The sequence below is a fragment of the Mustela erminea genome, chromosome 1 (assembly GCF_009829155.1).
Source record: "Mustela erminea isolate mMusErm1 chromosome 1, mMusErm1.Pri, whole genome shotgun sequence".
NCBI lineage: Eukaryota > Metazoa > Chordata > Mammalia > Carnivora > Mustelidae > Mustela > Mustela erminea.
The window spans coordinates 64471989-64494532 of record NC_045614.1 but is presented as its reverse complement, the minus strand read 5'-3'; the positions used below and the strand labels follow the sequence as shown (position 1 = coordinate 64494532).

The window sequence follows — 22544 nt, the reverse complement described above, 5'->3', positions numbered from 1 at the left end:
ACATGCAGTTGGTTGTAATGAGCAGAAAACCCTACTCAGAGTGAATATATTTGAGCAAAAGCATACAACTAATATTGATGATGATAGTAATAATAATAATTAGCAGTATAAGACTAATTTTGACCAGGACTTTAATCCTTTGATCCTGACAGAAACCCTATGAAGTAGGGATCATTATCTCATTTTATACAGGAAACCAAGATTGAGGCAGATCAAGTCAATTGTCTAAGATCTTGTTGTTTTTAAGTGGAAGAGGTGGGATGTTTGAACTTCAGGCTCATGGCCCTTTCACTAAGTGTGAAGATTCAAGTCCCCCTCCAATTCCCAGAGGTTAGAACCAACTAGAAGCAGCCCACAAATTTACTCTATAGAGAATAGAGACAGATCTTAACCAGAAACTAGCTCTATGAGGCTGCTTTTTCCAGGTCCTTCCAGTGGGAGACCATTTCAATGCCATCACACAGTGCTATTCAAATATAACCTACCATCATTATTGCTGTCATTATTATTAATTGGCACGTCCAAAAACAGGTTAAGAAGTCTTGCACTGGGTCTTGTCTGCCCTGATAACGGGAGTCTCCAAATAAAATGATTAGCTTTGATGCTGAGGAGGGAACAGTCAAGAGTTGTTGTGAGGACTGCAGTCCTACATTAACCATTGTTCAAAGCAGGGGCTGGTGGGGTTGTTGGTAGGGCTCTGGGCAAAGTGTTGGGTTTCTCTGGCTTCCAGGCAGGTCCCTCAGGCAAGGTGGCCAGAGGTGACAACTAATGCCCCTTCACAGGTTGAATGATAGTGGTTGGTGCCTCCTGACACATTTGTCTTGACTTCTTGGCTATCATCTCCAAAATGTACACGTGGTGATTTTTCACTTTTAAGATACAAGAATGGAGTGGGCAACTCTCCATTCTTTGAGGACTCTCCCTATGCTTCTCCTAGGCTTCTGTCTGTCAATCTACGTCACTCTTCTCTTTAAGGCCTGCAGCCTCTTCACCAGATCTGGATTCCACATAGGTGCAAGGGACAGCAGAACAATGTAGCCAAAACTTGGCCCAGGAGCAGGATATATCTGAGTTCGAGTCCCTTTTCCCACACTCACTGTAAAACCTAGCATAATTATCTTGCTAAATAAAAGATTAAATGAAAAAAAAAAAACACAAAGAAAATGTTTCTAGCATAGCAGAAGCCCAGTGCAGGTTAGCAGTTATTATTATCATTGACTTAACTGCCACACTCCATACCCTTCATATATCTTATTATTCACAACCCCACGCATCAGACATGGAAACCAACTTATTGAGACCCCTTTTTCCTTTATCCTTGTCACTTCCCCCTTCCCTCATCATTCTGCTTATCTTCTCACTTCCTTTCCTTGCTATTCTTTTTGGTACCCTTCCTAAGTATGGCATTTTAAAATTTTAAATAGTCTTAATATCTTTCTACTAAATGGCTCCAGAAGAAGCCAAAGCCCACAGAATCAAAGTCTGAGCATTTTCTAAAATTATGGGTGAGACCATACAGCTGACCTTCAACTCTTTAAAAAAAAAAATAAAATAAGATCCAAAGATGAAAAATTCTTTGTACTTAAGTTACGGTGTGCTTCCCTACCAAGGTTGGAACTGCCCATGATCCTGGGGGGCTTCACTTCCTCCAAAGATCCTTTTCTGGCCACACACTTGTTCAGTCCTTGCATTTGTTCATAGTCATTAGATTTCTATATTTTTCTTTATCACAGTTCATAAAATCTGTGTGTGTGTGTGTGTGTGTGTGTGTGTGTGTGTGTGTGTGTATGATTTACTTAATCTCTGTCTCTCTCTCTCTCTCACCAGGTTCTCCATTCCAGGACAACAGACTAAATCTATTGATATTTTCTCTCTGCTCAATCATTATTTTCTAGCACAATGTCTGGTACAGAGGAGATGCTGGATAAAGATCCACTGATACTGTTGCCCCTGTCATTGTATGCTCGGGTTGTTGCTCTTGTGATTTTGGCTATTAGAATTTTGTATCTAATGAACAATTAGGAGTTGTGTTTTGAGAAGGAAAGAGCTGTGGCCATTTGAGTTAGCCAATCTGGCCTGGTCAAATAAGAAGCTAAGGGCCACTAGGGTATTTGGAGCTCTCTGAGAGCTCCAGAAGAGAGCCAAATGCCCATTAAGAGCCTGGCACTTAGAACAGGAGCTTTCAGTTGATGTCCAGAATAGAGAGGGTAATAGGTTCTTCCCAAAGACATGAGCTAAGGCAAACATGCAGGACCAGATATATAATTCACAGGGTCCAGTTCAAAATGAAAATTCAGGGCCCCTTGTTCAAATATTATTAAGAATTATAAACAGAGCCATAAATACAGAGAGAACAAACTGGTGGTTGCCAGAGGGAAGGGAGGTGGGAAGATGGGCAAAAAGGGCAAAGGGGAATGAGAGGTACAGGCTTCCAGTTACTGAGCACATAAATCACAAGAATGAAAGGTACAGCACAGAGAATACAGTAAGCAGTATTGTAATAACATTGTATGGTGACAGATGGTAGCGGCACTTGTGGAGAGCAGAGCATAATGAATAGAGATGTCGAATCACTATGTTGGACTCCTGAAACCAGTGTAACACTGTGTATCAACTAAACTACAATTGAAAAAAAATTAAAAATAAAGGAATTTCAAGATGGTGATGGAAGAGCATCAAACCAAGTACAGGGTCCTGGATGAGACTGCACAGGTTGCATACCCATGAAGCTGGGCTTGCAAAATTCACAGATAATCAGGAAAACCTGGAACATAATGTTGCAATTTTCTGTTAGACAATTGTGGGAGTCTTATGTTTATGAAAAAATAAGATTTTTTAAATATCCAGATGTATTTCCTTTCCGTGCATACTTAACATAGATTGTGTCTTCAAAACATAATAGATCCTTCTGTCCCTTTATTCAATGGGGCCATCTCTCTGTTTCCAAAGGCTCTATTAAGGCAGACTGGTCTGCCCCTCCGTGAACAGCCCTGAATTCCTTGCTATGCAGAATCACCCTGTGGGGTGTTCAGCCAAGCAGAGCTGGCCTCCATCTGAGGCCTCAGAGTTCAAAGGGCATGGGTTTTTGAGCCAAAATGGGTTCCAATCCACTATTTATAGTTCAACGACTTAAAGCAAATTACTTAGCTTCCCTAGAACCTCAGTTTTCTCGTCTATAAAATGTGAGTGATGCTACCCAGCCCAAGAGGTTGGCCTTGAGGATTAAATAAGGTTAAAAAAAAAGTCTAGAGGGCTGAGACAAAAAGCACACAACAAAATGAGGACACAGCCTCTTTGCATTTCGCCTCTGCTTTAGTCCAAGGCTGAATGGGGGAGCGTGGAGTGCCTTCAAGCAGGGGAACCCCAGCTCTCCCCGCTCTCCGTCACTGAGCCCTATAAATAACTTAGCTAAGTCACCGTCTCCCTTGGAGTCGCTGTTCCTTAGGGTGCGGAATGACGGTGGTGTTGCAGGTGGTCCCTCCGGGCTGAATCCTTCCCGGGTTTTGTCTGCCTTCCACTACCCCTCCTGGGGCACCCCCTAGCTCGGGTCGGCGCGCGCGCGCGCGAGGCGGGGCTGCAGGACCCCTCAGCCGCGGCCCCCACCCCTCCCCCCACCCCCAGCCTCCCGGCGGCTGCGGCTCAGCCCCGCCCCGCCCCGCCCGGCCGCCCCGCCTCCCCCGCGGCCGGCTAGCGCTCCCGAGCCGCCGGTCCACTGCCGGCTGCCAGTCCCGCCAGTGCGCTGGCCGGCGAGGGGCGGCGGGAGTGCGGGACGGGCGTGCGCACAGGCGGAGTCCAGGGAGGGCGCGTGGGCGGCTGGGAGAGGATGGGAATCCCTGGGACCCGCGGCTGAGTTAGCCCGAGCGGCGGGAAGGCCAGCCTCGCTGTTCCACCGGGAGCCCAACACCGTTCCCGCGCCGCCAGGATGATCCCCCCGAGCGGCGCCCGCGAGGACGGCGTGGACGGGCTGCCCAAGGAGGCGCCGAGCGCCGAGCAGCCGCCTTCTCCTGCATCCACGAGCAGCCAGGAATCCAAGGTACCGCGCACACTTGCCCCAAGAAAACATGAACTCACTCCTGCCCTCTCGGTCCGCCTTCGTTTCCCTGGAACCGGCGCCGACGCCGGCGGGAGACATATCCTTAGTACCCTCAGGGCTCCCCGGAGACTAGAATGTCGGGTAGGACTCGCTGTAACCCTGCTGGACCACGTCGCGTGGACCCAGCCTCCTGCCCACGCAGACCCGAGGCTGCGCTGGCTTCTCCCCGCAAGCACACGCTGGTTGGTGCGCCCTGACTCCAAGCTCAGAGACCGCTTTCCTGGGTGCTTGGTGGCTTGGTGGTTCTGTGCTTTCAGCCAGCTGGTGCCCCAAAGCACGTGGAGGTGTTCTGCTGCTTCTGAAGGATGAAGTATGATAGCGAGGGATTCGCCTTCAGAAAAGCTAGGGCACTTGTGGCCAGTAGAGGGGTGTTTGTGTTCACAGGGGTCCCCGAGACTCTGTTTAATTTAAGGGCTCACCCCTAACTTCTAACTTCGGAAAAGCTAAGCGAAAGGAAAAAGCCGCGTTCGTGGGAAAGTTGAGGTTCCTCTTGTAGAAGTTAATACTTGGAGAACTTACACTTGCTTTTTATGAGTTACACTAACACACATACACAAAGCCAGCCCCGCAGCACTGTGCCACCGTTCCACTTCCTCTGAAACTCTCGTGGGGGCCAGGCACATGTTTGGAAATCTTGGAAGAGGAGCAAGTAAAATGTGGACGTCAGCAGTGACATGTCAAATGGCATCTTAGCCTGGAGTGAAAATCCTAAGATGGAGTTTGTGGTTATATGGATTTCTTTAAGTGCAGGGTTCCTGGTTCTTTATACAGATCTCCTTGTGAATCCCCCAGGCATCTTTGGAATTCTGGGCGGTTTCTGTATAGGAGTGAAGGGAAGGGGTATGCCGGTTTGGAGGGCAGGGCAGATGGGACCAAAACAAGGCCCATGCCTCTCTCCCTTTAGGTACATCCCTAAAAGCCATTGACACATCTGCAGGATCAAAATCACAGCCAGGTGGCTCTTGGTTTAAGTGCTGCTGGGCACTATACACATCTCAGCCTCTGGAAGTTAGCCACCAAAGAGAGCTTTGCATTATCTTTATCTTTTTTTCCCCCTGATAAATGTCTGATCTGGGGGCATGTGTGTGTCAACTTTTCTGAAACTCGGTTGGAAATAGGGGCACAAGACCCTCCTTCCAACGTCACTGTGAAGAATAGGTAAAACGATCCATTGCAGTGTAAAGACTCAATCTGTGTTTATCCTTTTCCTTTCTGGGATCAAGGGGCTCCACCCCACTACAGATACCCATTCCAAAGCTGTTTCATAACCTGCACACACATACTTACCACCTCTCTTTTGACTGAAGTTTCTGGGTGTCTCATGATTGTCTATCATTGACCATCAGCCACCCAAGGGGTATGGGTTAGGGGCCATTTCAAAGATGGTCTCATAGACTGTAAATGAATGCAGCAAAACTCAAGAGTGAAACCGGTACTAAACTTTTTGAATCAGGCCTGTTGCTCTGCAGTAGGTGTGTTCTGGAAGGGGCTTAGCATTTGCGTACACCACGGCATGGTTTAAACACACTATATGGGTTTGCTATTTATAGATATCCTGATGCAAATTCTTTGGCAGAGCAAAAACTACATATGTAATACCCATAATTATCCACTGATTTCTCTGACTAGGCTTTCAAATTTGTACATGCCAATTTTTCTCCAAGTGGGCTACACACCTGAAGGGCATGTATATGTTCTGAAATTTGTCATGGCTTTGGTGTTCTTTATCAGTGGAGATGGCTCAGGGGTGACAGGGGATGGGCCATGAATGCCGAGAAATTGAATGCAAAATAGTGTGCCCGAATGTGAATTTTTATGGTGTGGCACTGGTGATGTTCTCAAAGGGGTCCAACCCCCTCAAAAAAAGCTTAGCTGCTGGCATGGAGGAACACGTGGTAATGGAGCTGGAGGGCATGAAACAGGAGCAGAAGAAGGTTCTATTTATTCTTCACCAGGGGTGCCGTATCTGAATGTTCACTGCCATTTATAGGGATTTTCTGCCCTGAAGATGAGAGCATAGAAAGGAAAGCATGAACAAGGTAATAGTAGTCGTTTCACCTCGCTCTGATCGACAGTCTGTTTATGAACCTTCCACATGGGTTAGGCCTCTCTGGGCATTAAACTTTCGCAAGAAAGATTTTTAAAATTACCTTCTAAAAGACTTTTCTTCTCTGATTATAAGGGTAGCAAAATATTCTTTGTAAAAAATTTGAAAAGCCCAGATAAAAATAAAGGAAAAAGAAATAACCCATTGGCTCACAATCGAAGGCAACTACTGATAACATTTTGATCTATATCGTACTTCTTTTTTTTAAGATCTATTTTTATATTTACACAGTTGAAAGAACTCTGGTCAGCATCTACTGAATGTGTACTCTATGTCAGGTACAACTTGATTCTTCACAATAACCCTATGAGGGAGATTGCCTGTTTCTTTGATTTTATGAATAAGGATGCAGAAGCTCAGAACGGTTGGGCCACTTGCCCAAGATCATACAGCTAGTTGAGTGACACAACCAGGGCAGAGTGCTGGGCAGCAGAGCTACGGAGCCCAGCCCCCCACCACATCTATCCGTCATGCTGTGTACTCTTTCACTTGCTCCTCGTTCCCATCATATCCTAACCACATAGCTCCCATGCCACTCAAAGTCATTTACAGCAGTATTTTCGTCTTCTCTTAAGAAATCTTTGAAAACGAGTTGAGCTGCATGTGAAATGATTAAAGACCAATTTTTTTGAGCTCTCTGGTTTGGTTTTGCTACTCTTCCTCCAAAAACAGACTTATGGAGATAATTAAATGTAATGTCACAGAAATATCTGGAAAAGGAGACCAGAATAAACCCTTTAGAACAGAGAGTCCATTAGGAGTGAAAGAGGATGGTTCCGTGCCCTGAGCCCGTAGCATGTTTCTGGAAGTCCATTTCCTTTTCAGGTTCTTTGGAATGCAACATCATGGCTTAATGGAGTTGGAAACACGAGCCATCATCTGCTCGGAGTATTTTTTAAATCAGGGATAATTTTTGTTGTGTAAATTTATTTTAATATGGAAAATTTCAACAGGCACGAAAGTAGAGGAAACAGTATAAGGAACTGTCGTGGAACTAATTACCTGCCTTCCCCAGTGACGAATTCTTGGGTGATCTTGTTGCATCTGTTATTTCTGTTACCACCACCATCCCTCCCCAGATACACTGGATCATTTGAAAGCAAATTCCAGGCATCAGTTCATTTCATCCAGAAATATTTCAGGTTGCCTCTCTAAAAGATAAGGGCTTTTTTAGTGAGCATGACTGAAGTTCCCTTATCACATGTACCAGGTGTTTTCATAAAGGGTTAGTGTGTTCTTTGGGGGTCCACAGTCTTTGGAAGATGCATGCACAACCAGAATCCGCTTTTATAATTGTGCAGTTATGCACAGAGGTCCATCACCTGGGGAAAAGATAAACAGCTTGTAGGAGATCAGTCAAGTACCTAGAGCCCTCAAAGTTTGCTGAAATGTCTTCTCTTTTCTCTCTTGAGGAAATCAAAGCCAAGAGAGAGACAACGACTTGCCTAAAATCACACAGATTGTTAGTGTTGTTTAAGAACACTCTTTTGGGGTGCCTGGGTGGGTCAGTGGGTTAAAGCCTCTGCCTTCTGCTCAGGTCATGATCCCAGGGTCCTGGAATCGAGCCCCCATAGGCTCTCTGCTCAGCGGGGAGCCTGCTTCCTCCTCTCTCTCTCTGCCTGCCTCTCTGCCTCCTTGTGATCTCTGTCTGTCAAATAAATAAATAAAATCTTAAAAAAAAAAAAAGAAGAACACTCTCTTGGACCTTGGATACCCCAGGACAATACAATTCCCTCAGAGCATATGCCTGTGAACCGAAGTAGTAATGTGGTTTATGTGGTTTTCTTTTTCATAAAATTAGTTGAAGTGAAAGAATGTGAAAACCACTGATGAACCTCACCCCTCTGTCTTTCCACTAACTGTTCCAGAAAGACCACAACCTCATTTGTTTTTTAAGTATAGAGACTGTTGAATACTAAGAAAAATGTCATGTTTCAGCATCCCTTATTTCAATGAATATCCCTTCTCCTACTGACTTACTGACAGCATAGAACTCTAACTAAGGTCTAATAGGAAGGTTTTGTATGGATACCCTTTGACATCACTTATATGACCCAAGATGCTGTGGAGAGATTATAGGTTTCCAGGCCAAACAGAGAAGAATTGAGATCTTTTCTTATTATTTGCCCTATGACTCTGGGCCAGTTGTCTAGCCTCATTGAGTCTCAGATTCCTAATCTCTAGAATGGGGATGCTAATACCCAGTTGACATGGGTTTTTTGTAAAGCCTATAACCTAGTATGTCGTAAGCATATATGAGCATATAACGTTATTTACTTTCCCTTCCTGCTTCACATTAGATGGCTTCTATTCCTAGTCAACCCCACATGTCATCACTGGAATCATTTCAGTAACCCAAACTGATGTTCCAGTAGTATAACTGGATTTGCCTCCTTTTGGACTTTACTTGTGCTGTTGAACATAAGTTTTCGCCTTAGCTGTTTTGCACTCCCAACAAAGATAAGCCATTGACTTACCACCCTATGGCTTCAATTTTGGAAGAGGGATATAAGCCACCCCATAGCCCATAGGAGCCATGGACCAAGGAGTCCCCTCCTTCCTTCTAACCACAATACGTGAGGGAATAATTTGTAATTAGTCTCTCTTCTTCCCCTTCCTATTTACCATTCAGTCCAAAGGAATAGCTCTGGCAATAGTGACCAGCTGTTGACTTCCATGTTACCAAATAATCTTAAGCATTTCTCAGACTCAGCTGGTTTTACAACAGTAGCTATGTTTTTACTGAGTTATTGTCATAATCATAAAAATAACAAGTATTCACTGTAGAAAACTGGAAGACAAAAATATAAAGAAGAATTTCTTTATCACACAACAACCTGGAGATAAGGATGGTTACATTTCTTGCTGTATTTCTTTCATTTACATTTCCTTTATGCATGCACACACACCCTTGAAACAAAATTGGAACAGCGTATATACATAAATGCATGTTGTACTTTTTCTTCCACTTGATGTTATGCAGTTTCCTTATACTCTTAGATAATCAATAACATGAATATTCAAAATGGTATAATATTCTACTTTGTTGTTACACCAGATCTATCCCAGAAGTCCCTTCTGACTGCATATTTAGATTCTTTCTTACCGTTTACATATTTTAAAATATTAAAATTTATGTCTTGCTACATAAACCTTTTATTATATTTCTGACTAGTTTCATGGGAAGTAGAATAGCTGGGTCCAGTTATAAATACTTCTAAGGTCCTTTATTCTCATTGACACAGTGCCCTGAAGAAATATTATACCGTAGCTTTTTACTTCTTAGCAAAGTTTGACTGAAATATGACATCATACCAAAAAAGACACACATTTCAAGATTCCAGCTTAATGAATTTTACAGAATATAAACTTTTTATCTGTCTGCAGCCAATGTAAAATCAAGAAATAGGATGTTACCAGCACCCCAGAATCTCCCTCAGACCCATTTCTATTTCTGCCTTCCCAAAGATAAATAATATCCTGACTTCTAACAACATATATTAATCTCAGTTATTTGAACTTTATGTAAATGGAGCATATACTGTATATCCTTTTATGCCTGGCTTCTTTCACTTAGTATGTTATGAAAGTCATCTATGCCATTGCAAGTAGCACTAGTTTTCCTTTTTCATTGCTGTATAGCATTCCACTATATGAATAGTTCACTATTGATCTACTCTTCTGATGATGGACATCTGGATTGTTTCTTGGGTTTGGCGGCTATAAGTGGTACTGCTGTGATCATTTTTATGTATATCCTTTGTGGCACATCTTTTGGGTGTATACCTAGGAACAACATTGCTAGGTTGTGCGGCATATGTATAGATACTGTCAGCTTTCCAAAGCAGCTGTACCAATTCATACTCCCACTAATGGTTGTTATGCTGTGTTATGTTATGGTTGTTAAGCTTTTCTATGTTCTATTCATGAAATCTTTGCTTACCCCAAAGACACGAAGGTATTCTTCTATATTATTTCCTAGAAATGCTGTTTTGCCTTTCACACATAGATTTATAATCCATTTAGAATCACTGTTTTGGTATGGTGTGAGGTAGGGGTCAAGATTCAGGATTGCACTGCTGCCTTTGCTCTTCTATTAACATATACCACTCAAGAGTGTTTGCGTCTGGGATGCCTGGGTGGCTCAGTCAGTTAAGTGTCTGCCTTCGGCTCAGGTCATGATCCCAATGTCCTGGGGTGGAGTCCCAGGGAGTGCTTAGCAGGGAGTCTGCTTCTTCCTCTACCTGCTTCTGCCCCTGCTTGTGTTCATGCCTTCTCTTTCTCTCTCTATCTCTCTCTCTGACAAATAAATAAATAAAAATCTTTTAAAAACACACACACACAAACACACAAAGAAAGAAAGAATGTTTGCTTCTGCAGGTATCCCAGGGCATCACTAGCTGAGAGTCTAATTTTATATTACTTTTTCGGTTTGGAGGTTCCCAAACCAAATTGTGTTTTATAAATTTGAGCCTTAAATCTATGTGAAGGCAGATCTGTAATTCTGATTTGTAAATCTGTAAATCTGAATTCTCAGGAAATATGTATATATATATGTATATATTCTGTTTTATGACTATGTTAAGATTTCTTTATCATGAACCTGCGTTGGTGAGAAATTTGTTTCTAGTTCATTCTTTCTTTCTTTTTCAAGTCTCTATTCTATTTAGGCATCAAAATCCAACCACCCTAGTTTTTTTTTTAATTTGTGGTAAAATATACATAATTTATTATTTACCATTTTTACCATTTTTAATTGTACATTTCTGTGACATTAAATACATTCTCATTGTTATGCAACTATCACCATCATCCATCTCCAGAACTTTTGCATCTTCCCAAACTGAAATTCTGTCCCCATTAAAGAGTTATTCCCCATCTCCTTTGGCCTCCAACCCCTGACATCACCATTTTACTTTCTGATTCTCTAAATTTGACTTCTCTAGCTACCTCATCTCAGAAGAATTCCGTGATATTCATCCCTTTGTGATTGGCTTATTTCCCTTAATGTAAATCTTCAAAGTTCATTCATGTCTTGGTATGTGTCAGAATTCCCTTCCTTTTGAAAAGCTAAATAATATTCCATTATATAGATATATCACATTTTTTGGAGCTAGGAAATTTTGCTATATTTTCAATAGGATAATATTTGATATCATTCATAATTTATTATTTTTTATTTTCTCACTCTCTGAACTTCTTTCCCAGTTACACTAATTCACTTACCATCAAGGGACATTTGGGTTGCTTCCATCTTTTGGCTATTATGAATAGTGCTGTTATGAACTTAGGTATGCAAATGTCGGTTCAAGTCCCTGCTTTTATTTCTCTCAGGTATATGGCATGAAATATGATTGCTATGTTATATGGCAATTCTTTTTTAATTTTTTGAGGAATCAACATATTGCTTTCCTCACTGGCTGCACCATTTTAGATACACATCAAAAATAAACAAGGGTTCTAATTTCTTTACATCCTCTCCAACACTTCGTATTTTCTGTTTTTTTGTTTTGTTTTGTTTTTGGTTTTTGGTTTTTATTCAAATGGGTGTTCAGTGGTATCTTATCGTAGTTTTTATTTTGTATTTCCCAAATGATCAGTTGAGCATCATTTCATGTGCTTATTGGCCATTGGTATATCTTCTTTGGAGAGATGTTCGTTCAAGGCCTTTGCCCATTTTTTAATCAGATTGCTTGGGTTTTTTGGTTAAGTTGTAGTTTCATAGTCTTTTAAATCAGAACATTTGAAGGACAAAGATATATGGAATTTTTCTTATTGTTTTAATTACATTTATTTACACAAGGATTATTTTTATGTTTTAAAAATATTTGTCTTTTTTCTTTTGCATATTATCTGATTGTATTATCTGTCCTTGTCCATTTTAATAGAACATTCATCCATTTCCTATTGATTTTTTAAAAACTTCTTTATAAATATTAAAACCATGATCTTTCATATATGTTGTTAACCTTTGATCTTTCATATCATAACCATGATCTTTCATATATGTTGTTAACCCACACTGAAACTTGCTTTTTTGATTTTATGACATTTTCAGTATGAAGATTTCTTTTGTCATGTTGTTAGGTGTCTCAGATTTATTTAGCTATGGCTTCTTTTTTCCATTTATATTTAGAAAGGTCTTTGCCACCATGGAAGCAGATAAATAATAGATCTTTAATAAATACTTGTTACTTTTATCACCTTAATCCATCTGGCTTTTTTGGTGTTGTGGTATGGGCGAACTCTAATTTTTCTTCCCAATGATTACTGAGTATTTCTAAAACCATTTATTGAATAATTCATTCTTTTTTCACTGACTTGAAATGTTACACTTATTATGTAATAAATGCTAATATGTACTAGGTTCTCCTTTAGAGTCATCTGTTATATTCTAATGATTTTGCATGTATTACTCTACAGTACTTTGGCATGATTACTATAACCTTTTAATCATTGTAGCTTTTTAATAGATAATTGGTAATACAAGTACCTTCTTGGGAGTTTTATTTATTTAGCTGCACACATTTCTCTTTTTCTACCAAGTTATAAAAATGATATTTTGGAACTCACTGCATGAAACTTTTACGATCATCTCAGTGAAATCTTTACTAGTAATGGGGTATCTTATCCAGGAACATAGTATGTATCGTTAGGTATTGACATGCCTTTTATGACCCTCATAAACACTTGAGAGTTTTCCTCAAATCCTTTCTGCCCGATTCTATGTTAGCTATTGTCTGGGTGTTTTATACTCTGGGTTGCACTTATAAACCATCTCTTTTATATTTTCTGATTGCTGAGAGCTGATATACAGGACATTTGTTTTATATTAATTTTATAACCTAAGGTCTTTCATATTCCATTTCTTATTCATCAATAAAGAAATACAGTCTTGCTTAGTAGCTCAAAGCATGGGCTCTGGAGTCAAAAATAGCTGTGTTCACATCCACAGTACCACTCTGGGATGCCACTTAATACGCTTCCCTGTCCTTGGTTTTCCTGAGCTTCACTGTTCTTTCTGTAAAGTGAACATAATAATGCCCTTCTGTAACACTGTCATTAGGATTACATTAATTAGTGGATGCTAAGTGCTTAACACAGTGCCTGGCACATAATAAGTAAATGTGAGCTATCATTACCAGATTATCATAATATCTGCAATAATAATTTCACCTCTCTAAATATAATTCTCATTTTGGGAGGTAGTAGATTAGGGTACGTTTGGAACAGGGGTTTGCTTACTGCACTTCCAAAATACGGTAAATGTTAGTGGAAGTATTGAGCTAACGACTGGCTTACTTTAAATGCCACACTGTTTTGCCGTAAGTGCATGCCTTCTGTAAGTGTGCATTGTACAGTGTTGGATGCTAAGGAGTGGCCTTAGCGCTCTTGTTTATCAACCCATTGTGGAAGCCACTGCAAATTTATACACTCAGCCTGAGAAACATAAGGTGGTGCTTTGCAAAGGAGGTCCTTTAAGACCTCCTTCTCTACAAATTCCAGACTTCCCACTCATGTTCACAATTAAGCTGAGACAGTCTTTCTTGTGTTAAGATGGGTAATGTTCTTAGCTTACTGAGAATTTCCATCAGGAATGGATGTGGAATGGTTTCAAATGACTTTGGCAAGTATCAAGGTAATCGTGTGATTTCTTTTCTTTTCTTTTTTATTTATTTTTTGTCCTTTGGCCTCTTTATGTGATGGATTATATTTATAGATAGCCTAATATTAAACCCTTCTTACATTCCTGGAAAAGGTCCTACTTGGCCATGAGGATTTTCTTTTAATAAACTGCTAGGATTTGATTGCCAATACTTTATTATATTTTACATGTATATACATAAGGGAGATCATTCTGTAATAGTTACTTTGTGTTCTTGGTCAGATTTTGTTTTTAAGGGTATGCCAAGTTTTAAAAAAACAATTTGGAAAGATTTCTATAGAAGCTTTCATTTGTTTTGTTATTGTTTTTTCCATGGAGCAATTTGTAGAACCCAGATCCCCTCTTTTAATGTTTGGTGGGGGGGAACCTCCAATAATATCTAGACCTAACACCTATTTCAAAATACATTTTGAGAACATTTCTTCGATTTTATTATTCTATTCTTTTTTTAACGAATTGGCATGATTCAGATTTGTTAATTTGTATTTTTCCATAAAATTATTCATTTCCTTTAAATCTTACTAAAATTTATAATAACATGGGTTATTATAAAACAGCTCCAGACCTTCCTTCAGTCTCTTCCCATTCTCACTTTCTCTAGTGGAGTCCCATGTGTGCACACCCCGTTTTGTAGTTCTCTGTATTTGTATAGCATTAGTCCCTTAGATCTGGGAATCAGAAGAGTTAAACACCAGTGCTCTCCCCCTTAAATCTCTCACTCCATTGATTCCCTTCCTACTGCTGGAACAATTCCTCTCTGGTCCTTTGAGCTATCACTTTCTCCTCCAGTGGTCACTCAAATGTTGGTCTTCTCCAGCCTCCTAGTGTCAGGCCTCAGCTCTTCTCACTCTCCATAATCTCTCTACATCTCTACTGGGACATGTTACCTATTTTAATTTCACCCACCAGCCTATAACTTCTGAATCTGAATCCAACACAAATCTGAGCTCTAGACTGATCTATCCAGCTGCTTTTTGGACCGCCTGACTTGAGGTCATCCATGCCTTTTAAATTCAGCCTATTCTCAACCAAACCCATCATGCTTGCTCAACTCAAGTGCCAACCCAGGTCTTCATGTGTTCTCATCCATTGGTGAGCAAAATCCCTCAAGTCAACTGAGCCAGAAAACCAGAAGTTATCCTTGATGACCCCCAGGGGGCCAGAGCAGAGAGGTGGCTTGGCAGCAGGTGGACGAGGGACAAAATGTCTGTCAGCCCCCAGAGGGTGCTTCACTGATCTGAAAATGCAACTTGCCCATGATGCCTTTTGGTAATAGCCCCATAGCTGATGTTCCAGTTTGCATGTTTTCCTCAGGTCTGACAGCAGCTGTGACCACAGCATAGACGACTGAGTTCAGACACAAAAGAAGGGGGCAAGAGGAGGGATCCAGAACACCCTGGGCTCCTAGGAATGCCGCCATTTTTGCCCTCAAAACCAACATGAGGGAAAGTAGCAAAAAGAGATACTAGAAATCCATGTGCCCCTGGAAGGGCCTCCCCTCCATCTCCAACACTCTCAGTTTTATCAGAACAGGGCAACATGGAGAACTTGGAAAAGAATCCCAGCAACCCCCTTCCCCAGTAATGTTGGTCACCAAAAGAAGCACAAGATGGCGGAACCCTGTCCTCTCACAGCGCACCCTCCACACAAGTCTGCACATCTGCTAATCCAGCCTGTCTACCACCCTCCCCAGGGTCAGCATTCCCATTTCTACCCTCTGCAGCTCGCTCTTCAGCAAAATCTCAGGCAGTGGCTCTTGTCTTCTTCCCTGGGCCTGATAGTTGGGGAGGCACCCTCAGTACTGCTTCCAGACTCTGTCTCTCCTCCTCTGAAACTCACAGTTTTAAAATCCATGTGCTCAGGCTCCTCATCCCACCACCAGCATCCCCAGTCAGCTGCCAACCCCAGTGGGTCTCTCTGTTCCCCACCATGACAGAGCCATGCCCTCTCTCGCTCATTCCAGCATCACTCCTACTCTGATTTTTGGTGACATTCATACACTGCAGATGACTCTGCTAAATACCCTGGCTTCTGTAGCCCTTAAGCTTTTCTCCTCCTAAGGTCTTGTCTTCCATTTTCTTGCACATCACCACCCACTTCCATGATCCTTCCCAGGACTTTGTCTGAGTAGTGGTTGTATCATCTCCAGAATCTCCCTTGCAAGCTTCCCATTCTGGGACCACCATCTGGCATCTTTCCATCTGATTCTTTCTGATACCTCTGCTCCAAGAATATTTCAACTGCACCCGAATATAAAATCCATTAACTGGGGAACATACCACCTTTCCTTGTCCCCCCACCCACACTAGGTTCTCAGATTCCTTTTTGTCATGATTGTATTTCCTCCCTTGCAAACACCTCAAACTCCCTTACCCTTCTGTGCCTTTGTTCAGAATCACCTAGAAAAACCTTAGCTCTGCCTGAAGGCAGTTTCCCATCTACTCCATACCCACACTTCTGGAGAAAGTAGAGAAGACAGATAATAAACAAGGTGAAAACATGTATATATTTCAGGCAGTGATAAAGCCACTTAGAGGAGAACAATGTGGAAGCAGGGAGCATGAGGAGCTATTTTACTTCTATGATCAAGGAAGGAGTCTATGAAAAAGTGACTTGAGTCAGAGACTGGAATGGAGTGAGGGTATGAACTGTCATTTCAAGTTTGAAGATAAGAAGGGAGTAGGGGGAATATCTGGGCAAAGCCCCAAAGTGGAAATAAGTTTGCATTGCTGAAGAGCAACAAGAAATATTCAGTGCTTGTTGAGTCCAGAAAGTGAGACTCACCTCTGAAGAGTCTAAGCACTAGAACTGTGCCATCCAGCCATTAACCATGTGTGTCTACTTAAGTTTATATTTATTAAAATTTAAAGTTTAGTTTCTTGGTTATACTAGCCACATTTCAAGTACTTATAATCATCTGTGGCTAGTGGTTACTACATTAAATACCATAGACCATTATTCTCATTGTAGAACATTCTTAGACAGCACCAGCTAAACCCTATGGACTTTCCATGGCAGTGCTAAGGAATCTGGATTTTGCTCTAAGTCTGAGAGGCCACCACTTAAGAAAGTCCAGGAGGAAATGGATCTGGACAGTACATGGTTTACATTTTACCAAGATTTCTGTGGCTACTCCCTATAGTAGAACTACAGCTTATCAAGAATTGATGTACGGAGGCCAGTTAGAAAGCTGTGGTGGTCCAGTTTAGGGAGAACGGTGTGTTAGACCAGGTATTAGTTAGTGAAATAGTTAAGGAGTGATGAGTTTCAGGATATATTTTGAGAGTAGAATCCATGAGATTTACTATGAATACAACACAAGGTATGAGGGAGAAAGAAGAACCAGTGGTGCTTCCTAAAAAGTGAGAAGGGAGGAGTACAACATTTTATGATCCGTGAAGCCCTGTGCAAACATGACTGGGTAGTAGTCACAGTAAACTTCAAAAATATGGGGCATGAATTTAATCTTGTGGATGACCTTTCAAAGATGGAGGCAATATGATTGGCTTGACTGATTCTGCATACAGGGATGTTGATGGGGTCAGATTAACATCTTAGAAGCAGGGCAGAGGGAATCAGATATGAAGAGTGAAGATGAGAGGCACCATTAATGTTGCCTCAGTAAAGTGAAAGATGGATTGGCATGGAGAGAACCTAAACCAGGGAGATGGGCAATCTAGGCCTGAGAAAATGCAGAGGAGAAATAGGAAAAGAGGAAAGAGCAAGAATGGGAGGACTTTCAAAGTTAAGGGAAAGTGCCTGGTTGCTCCAGAGAGAGCTGTCCTCACAGACTTGCACGGGGTTGAAGGCTGGGTTCACCCAGGAGGACCTTACACAGTCAGAGACTCAACAGTCAGAAAAAATAGCCAGAATAATTGAGTAGCAGTTCCACAATCAGATCCAGAAACATGGAGATGGGGAGCATCCCAAAGTGTGGGATTAGCAGGCAAGAGAGCATAGAGCTGATGCTAACAGTGAAGAAAATCAGACGCAGGATGGAATGAGGTCCAGAGTCATTGAGAATCAAGATTGTGAACCTCACTGCTTCACTGAAGCTCCGCTCTGGTGCCTGGGCCATGGAGGGTATCAGACAACCATCAGTTGTGAAGTTGGGTGTTAGTCACCGTGATCTACATTCATATCTCATCATGTGACAAGACGATCACCACAGTATACAATGGAATATGACTCAACCATCAGAAAGGATGAATACCCACCATTTGCATCGACGTGGATGGAACTGGAGGAGATTATGCTGAGTGAAACAAGTCAAGCAGAAAAAGACAATTATCATATGGTTTCATTCATATGCAGAATATAAGGAACAGCATGGAGGACCACAGGGGAAGGGAGGGAAAACTGAAGGGGGGGAAATTAGAGGGGGAGAGGAACCATGAGAGACTGTCGACTCCGGGAAACAATCTGAGGGTTTCAGAGGGGAGGGGAGAGGGTTGGGTGAGCCCGGTGATGGGTATTGAGGAGGTTACGTGTTGTAATGAGCACTGGGTACTATCCAGAAATAATGAATCATGAAACACTACATCAAAAACTAATGATGTACTAAATGGTGACTAACATAACATTAAAAAAAAAATGAATACCACAAGGGCCAGAGTCATCCAACAAGAAAATACTTTGATTTTTGACTTCCATAAGCATGGGCCATCTTGCTATAAAACTAAAAGCCAGGTGAGGGGCAAGGAGATAGACCTTGTATTCGAGAAATTTCCTTCAGTCAGGGAGTCTTTCTGGTAAATAATCATTATTATCTCTGGAATAGAAAAATCTCCCTGATTATAGTTTCAGCAGAAGCCTATTTCTACCCTCCCCCATTAATCTTACCTCTAAAAGCTCAGTGGACATCTCCACCCTGAAGTTGAATAAGATTAACAAGATTTTTAGACTGGTTTCTTCATCATCTTTTTAGAAGATATGAAACCAAAGTTTCTTCAAGTGGGGTACAGGTGACATAGATATATGTACAGAAGCCAATTATAAATTATATCTCTGCTAATTGAATGAAATTTGAGATGAAGTTTCTTGGAAAAAGAACACCAAAAAATCATATGATACACATCCAATCTTTTAAATTCTATTTCTATTGAAAAAGGCTAGGGATGACTTTCTGATAACATTACTACTGTTATACAAAATTAGTTACTGCTTTTTGTTCCAGAAACATTTTCTTGGAGCACCATATTTTGGGAGAACTGTGTTCCTTCCATCTCAAAGCAGCACCAGGAAATCTTTTTTTTTTTTAATTTTTTATTTTTTATAAACATATATTTTTATCCCCAGGGGTACAGGTCTGTAAATCACCAGGTTTACACACTTCACAGCACTCACCAAAGCACATACCCTCCCCAATGTCCATAATCCCACCCCCTTCTCCCAAACCCCCTCCCCCCAGCAACCCTCAGTTTGTTTTGTGAGATTAAGAGTCACTTATGGTTTGTCTCCCTCCCAATCCCATCTTGTTTCATTTATTCTTCTCCTACCCACTTAAGCCCCCATGTTGCATCACCACTTCCTCATACCAGGGAGATCATATGATAGTTGTCTTTCTCTGCTTGACTTATTTCGCTAAGCATGATACGCTCTAGTTCCATCCATGTTGTCGCAAATGGCAAGATTTCATTTCTTTTGATGGCTGCATAGTATTCCATTGTGTATATATACCACATCTTCTTGATCCATTCATCTGTTGATGGACATCTAGGTTCTTTCCATAGTTTGGCTATTGTGGACATTGCTGCTATAAACATTCGGGTGCACGTGCCCCTTTGGATCACTACGTTTGTATCTTTAGGGTAAATACCCAGTAGTGCAATTGCTGGGTCATAGGGCAGTTCTATTTTCAACATTTTGAGGAACCTCCATGCTGTTTTCCAGAGTGGCTGCACCAGCTTGCATTCCCACCAACAGTGTAGGAGGGTTCCCCTTTCTCCGCATCCTCGCCAGCATCTGTCATTTCCTGACTTGTTTATTTTAGCCATTCTGACTGGTGTGAGGTGATACCTCATTGTGGTTTTGATTTGTATTTCCCTGATGCCGAGTGATATGGAGCACTTTTTCATGTGTCTGTTGGCCATCTGGATGTCTTCTTTGCAGAAATGTCTGTTCATGTCCTCTGCCCATTTCTTGATTGGATTATTTGTTCTTTGGGTGTTGAGTTTGCTAAGTTCTTTATAGATTTTGGACACTAGTCCTTTATCTGATATGTCGTTTGCAAATATCTTCTCCCATTCTGTCAGTTGTCTTTTGATTTTTGTTAACTGTTTCCTTTGCTGTGCAAAAGCTTTTGATCTTGATGAAATCCCAATAGTTCATTTTTGCCCTTGCTTCCCTTGCCTTTGGTGATGTTCCTAGGAAGATGTTGCTGCGGCTGAGGTCGAAGAGGTTGCTGCCTGTGTTCTCCTCAAGGATTTTGATGGATTCCTTTCTCACATTGAGGTCCTTCATCCATTTTGAGTCTATTTTTGTGTGTGGTGTAAGGAAATGGTCCAATTTCATTTTTCTACATGTGGCTGTCCAATTTTCCCAGCACCATTTATTGAAGAGGCTGTCTTTTTTCCATTGGACATTCTTTCCTGCTTTGTCGAAGATTAGTTGACCGTAGAGTTGAGGGTCTATTTCTGGGCTCTCTATTCTGTTCCATTGATCTATGTGTCTGTTTTTGTGCCAGTACCATGCTGTCTTGATGACGACAGCTTTGTAATAGAGCTTGAAGTCCGGAATTGTGATGCCACCAACGTTGGCTTTCTTTTTCAATATCCCTTTGGCTATTCGAGGTCTTTTCTGGTTCCATATAAATTTTAGAATTATTTGTTCCATTTCTTTAAAAAAGATGGATGGTACTTTGATAGGAATTGCATTAAATGTGTGGATTGCTTTAGGTAGCATAGACATTTTCACAATATTTATTCTTCCAATCCAGGAGCATGGAACATTTTTCCATTTCTTTGTGTCTTCCTCAATTTCTTTCATGAGTACTTTATAGTTTTCTGAGTATAGATTCTGTGCCTCTTTGGTTAGGTTTATTCCTAGGTATCTTATGGTTTTGGGTGCAATTGTAAATGGGATGGACTCCTTAATTTCTCTTTCTTCTGTCTTGCTGTTGGTGTAGAGAAATGCAACTGATTTCTGTGCATTGATTTTATATCCTGACACTTTACTGAATTCCTGTATAAGTTCTAGCAGTTTTGGAGTGGAGTCTTTTGGGTTTTCCACATATAGTATCATATCATCTGCGAAGAGTGATAATTTGACTTCTTCTTTGCCGATTTGGATGCCTTTAATTTCCTTTTGTTGTCTGATTGCTGAGGCTAGGACCTCTAGTACTATGTTGAATAGCAGTAGCACCAGGAAATCTTAACCAGGCACGGACGCTCAGGAAAAGAGTCATTCTGGAGAGTCAAGCCTTCCTTATAACAGAGAACATGTCCTCTGATGTGCCAGGCATTTCCCAGTTGAGAATTTTGCTTGCAAATCTTTCTGTAATCTGGTTCACATTTCCCTGCTTTCACAAGGAGAATATGACACATGAAATTTCATTCACATAGAACAGAGCTGCAAATGCTTTGTAAATTTCAAAGCAATTATATTGTTTTTGCAATTTACTTTGCCTAATTACTCAGGATTACCATTTTAAACAGCAGCTATTGAACTTTATGCAGATAGCAGAGGTTTTTTTTTCTTGTACCAACAACTCCACACTGCTGTGCTCTCCTGGATCTTGTGTCTAATTCTAACATTTTTCTAACTCTTCCTTCCACAAGACCATTTCTCTCTGCAGACTACTTTGAGGCTTTTAACGTGCTTCTTCTAATTTGCTTTTGTATTAGAAGCTAAATCATCAAACTAGTTGGAATCACATTTTCCTTAGAATGGAAACTGAACCTAATGGACTACCAGGGAAGTAAATAAAGGGTTTTTAATTTTTAGGGTTTTTGGTTTTTGTTTTGTTTTTGCTTTTTACTTAGTGATTGGTCTGGAAGTTCATCAGGCTTTGCTTACATATCCAGGTTATTGGCTACACTTTCTCTAAGTCAGTTGCCGAATTTCTAATATGTTTGCTCTTTCTGAATCCTTGTTCAAAGGGCAAACTGGTATCCATTTGTTTCATCAACACATTTTTACTGGATACTTTGTATGTTGGTCAATTTCTCTGTGATTGTCCTTGGTGGTCCCGATATTCCAGTTAAAACATTTGGAAAGAAAATTCCTAAATATAAGGTTTCATTATTGTCAATTTCTTTGGAATGGATTTTTTCTAACTTCTATATTAGAATGTATCCCTTCTATTCAGCTATATAGCCTATAAGTGACATGATCAAGATAAATATTCCATGAATAAGTTACATGAGGCAAAAGCAAAAAAGTAAAAGAAAAAATATCCAGCTTGCAAAATTTAAACATGCAGTTATGGTTCTTCTGATGAATATAAGGAGGAACACAATATAAATTCAGGAGGCTTCATGTCAGATCATGACTCAACACACTGGAGCCCCTCAAACCATTGACTGTGCGGATTCTTGCTGTGAATGATCTTTTTTCCAGAAGGAATAACTTCAGTCTAGTTCTAGAATTTCATGGCTTTTATGAACTTGTTTGAGAAAGCAGTGCGCACTATTTCATATGTGACTGACTTGTTCGTCAAAGTTCTTTGGCAAAGCTGG

General features: G+C 41.0%; 1 protein-coding gene across 2 annotated transcripts in view; it reads left to right on the top strand.

Moving 5' to 3' along the window:
- The first annotated feature begins 3720 nt into the window (after positions 1 to 3720).
- Positions 3721 to 22544, top strand: part of STAC (SH3 and cysteine rich domain) — a 149232-nt gene continuing 130408 nt past the window's right edge. For both annotated transcript variants that reach the window (XM_032359278.1, XM_032359210.1), the window contains exon 1: positions 3721 to 4033. In XM_032359278.1, the coding sequence (XP_032215169.1) occupies positions 3923 to 4033 (111 nt within the window). In that variant the 5' untranslated portion in view covers positions 3721 to 3922. The remainder of the gene's footprint in view (positions 4034 to 22544) is intronic.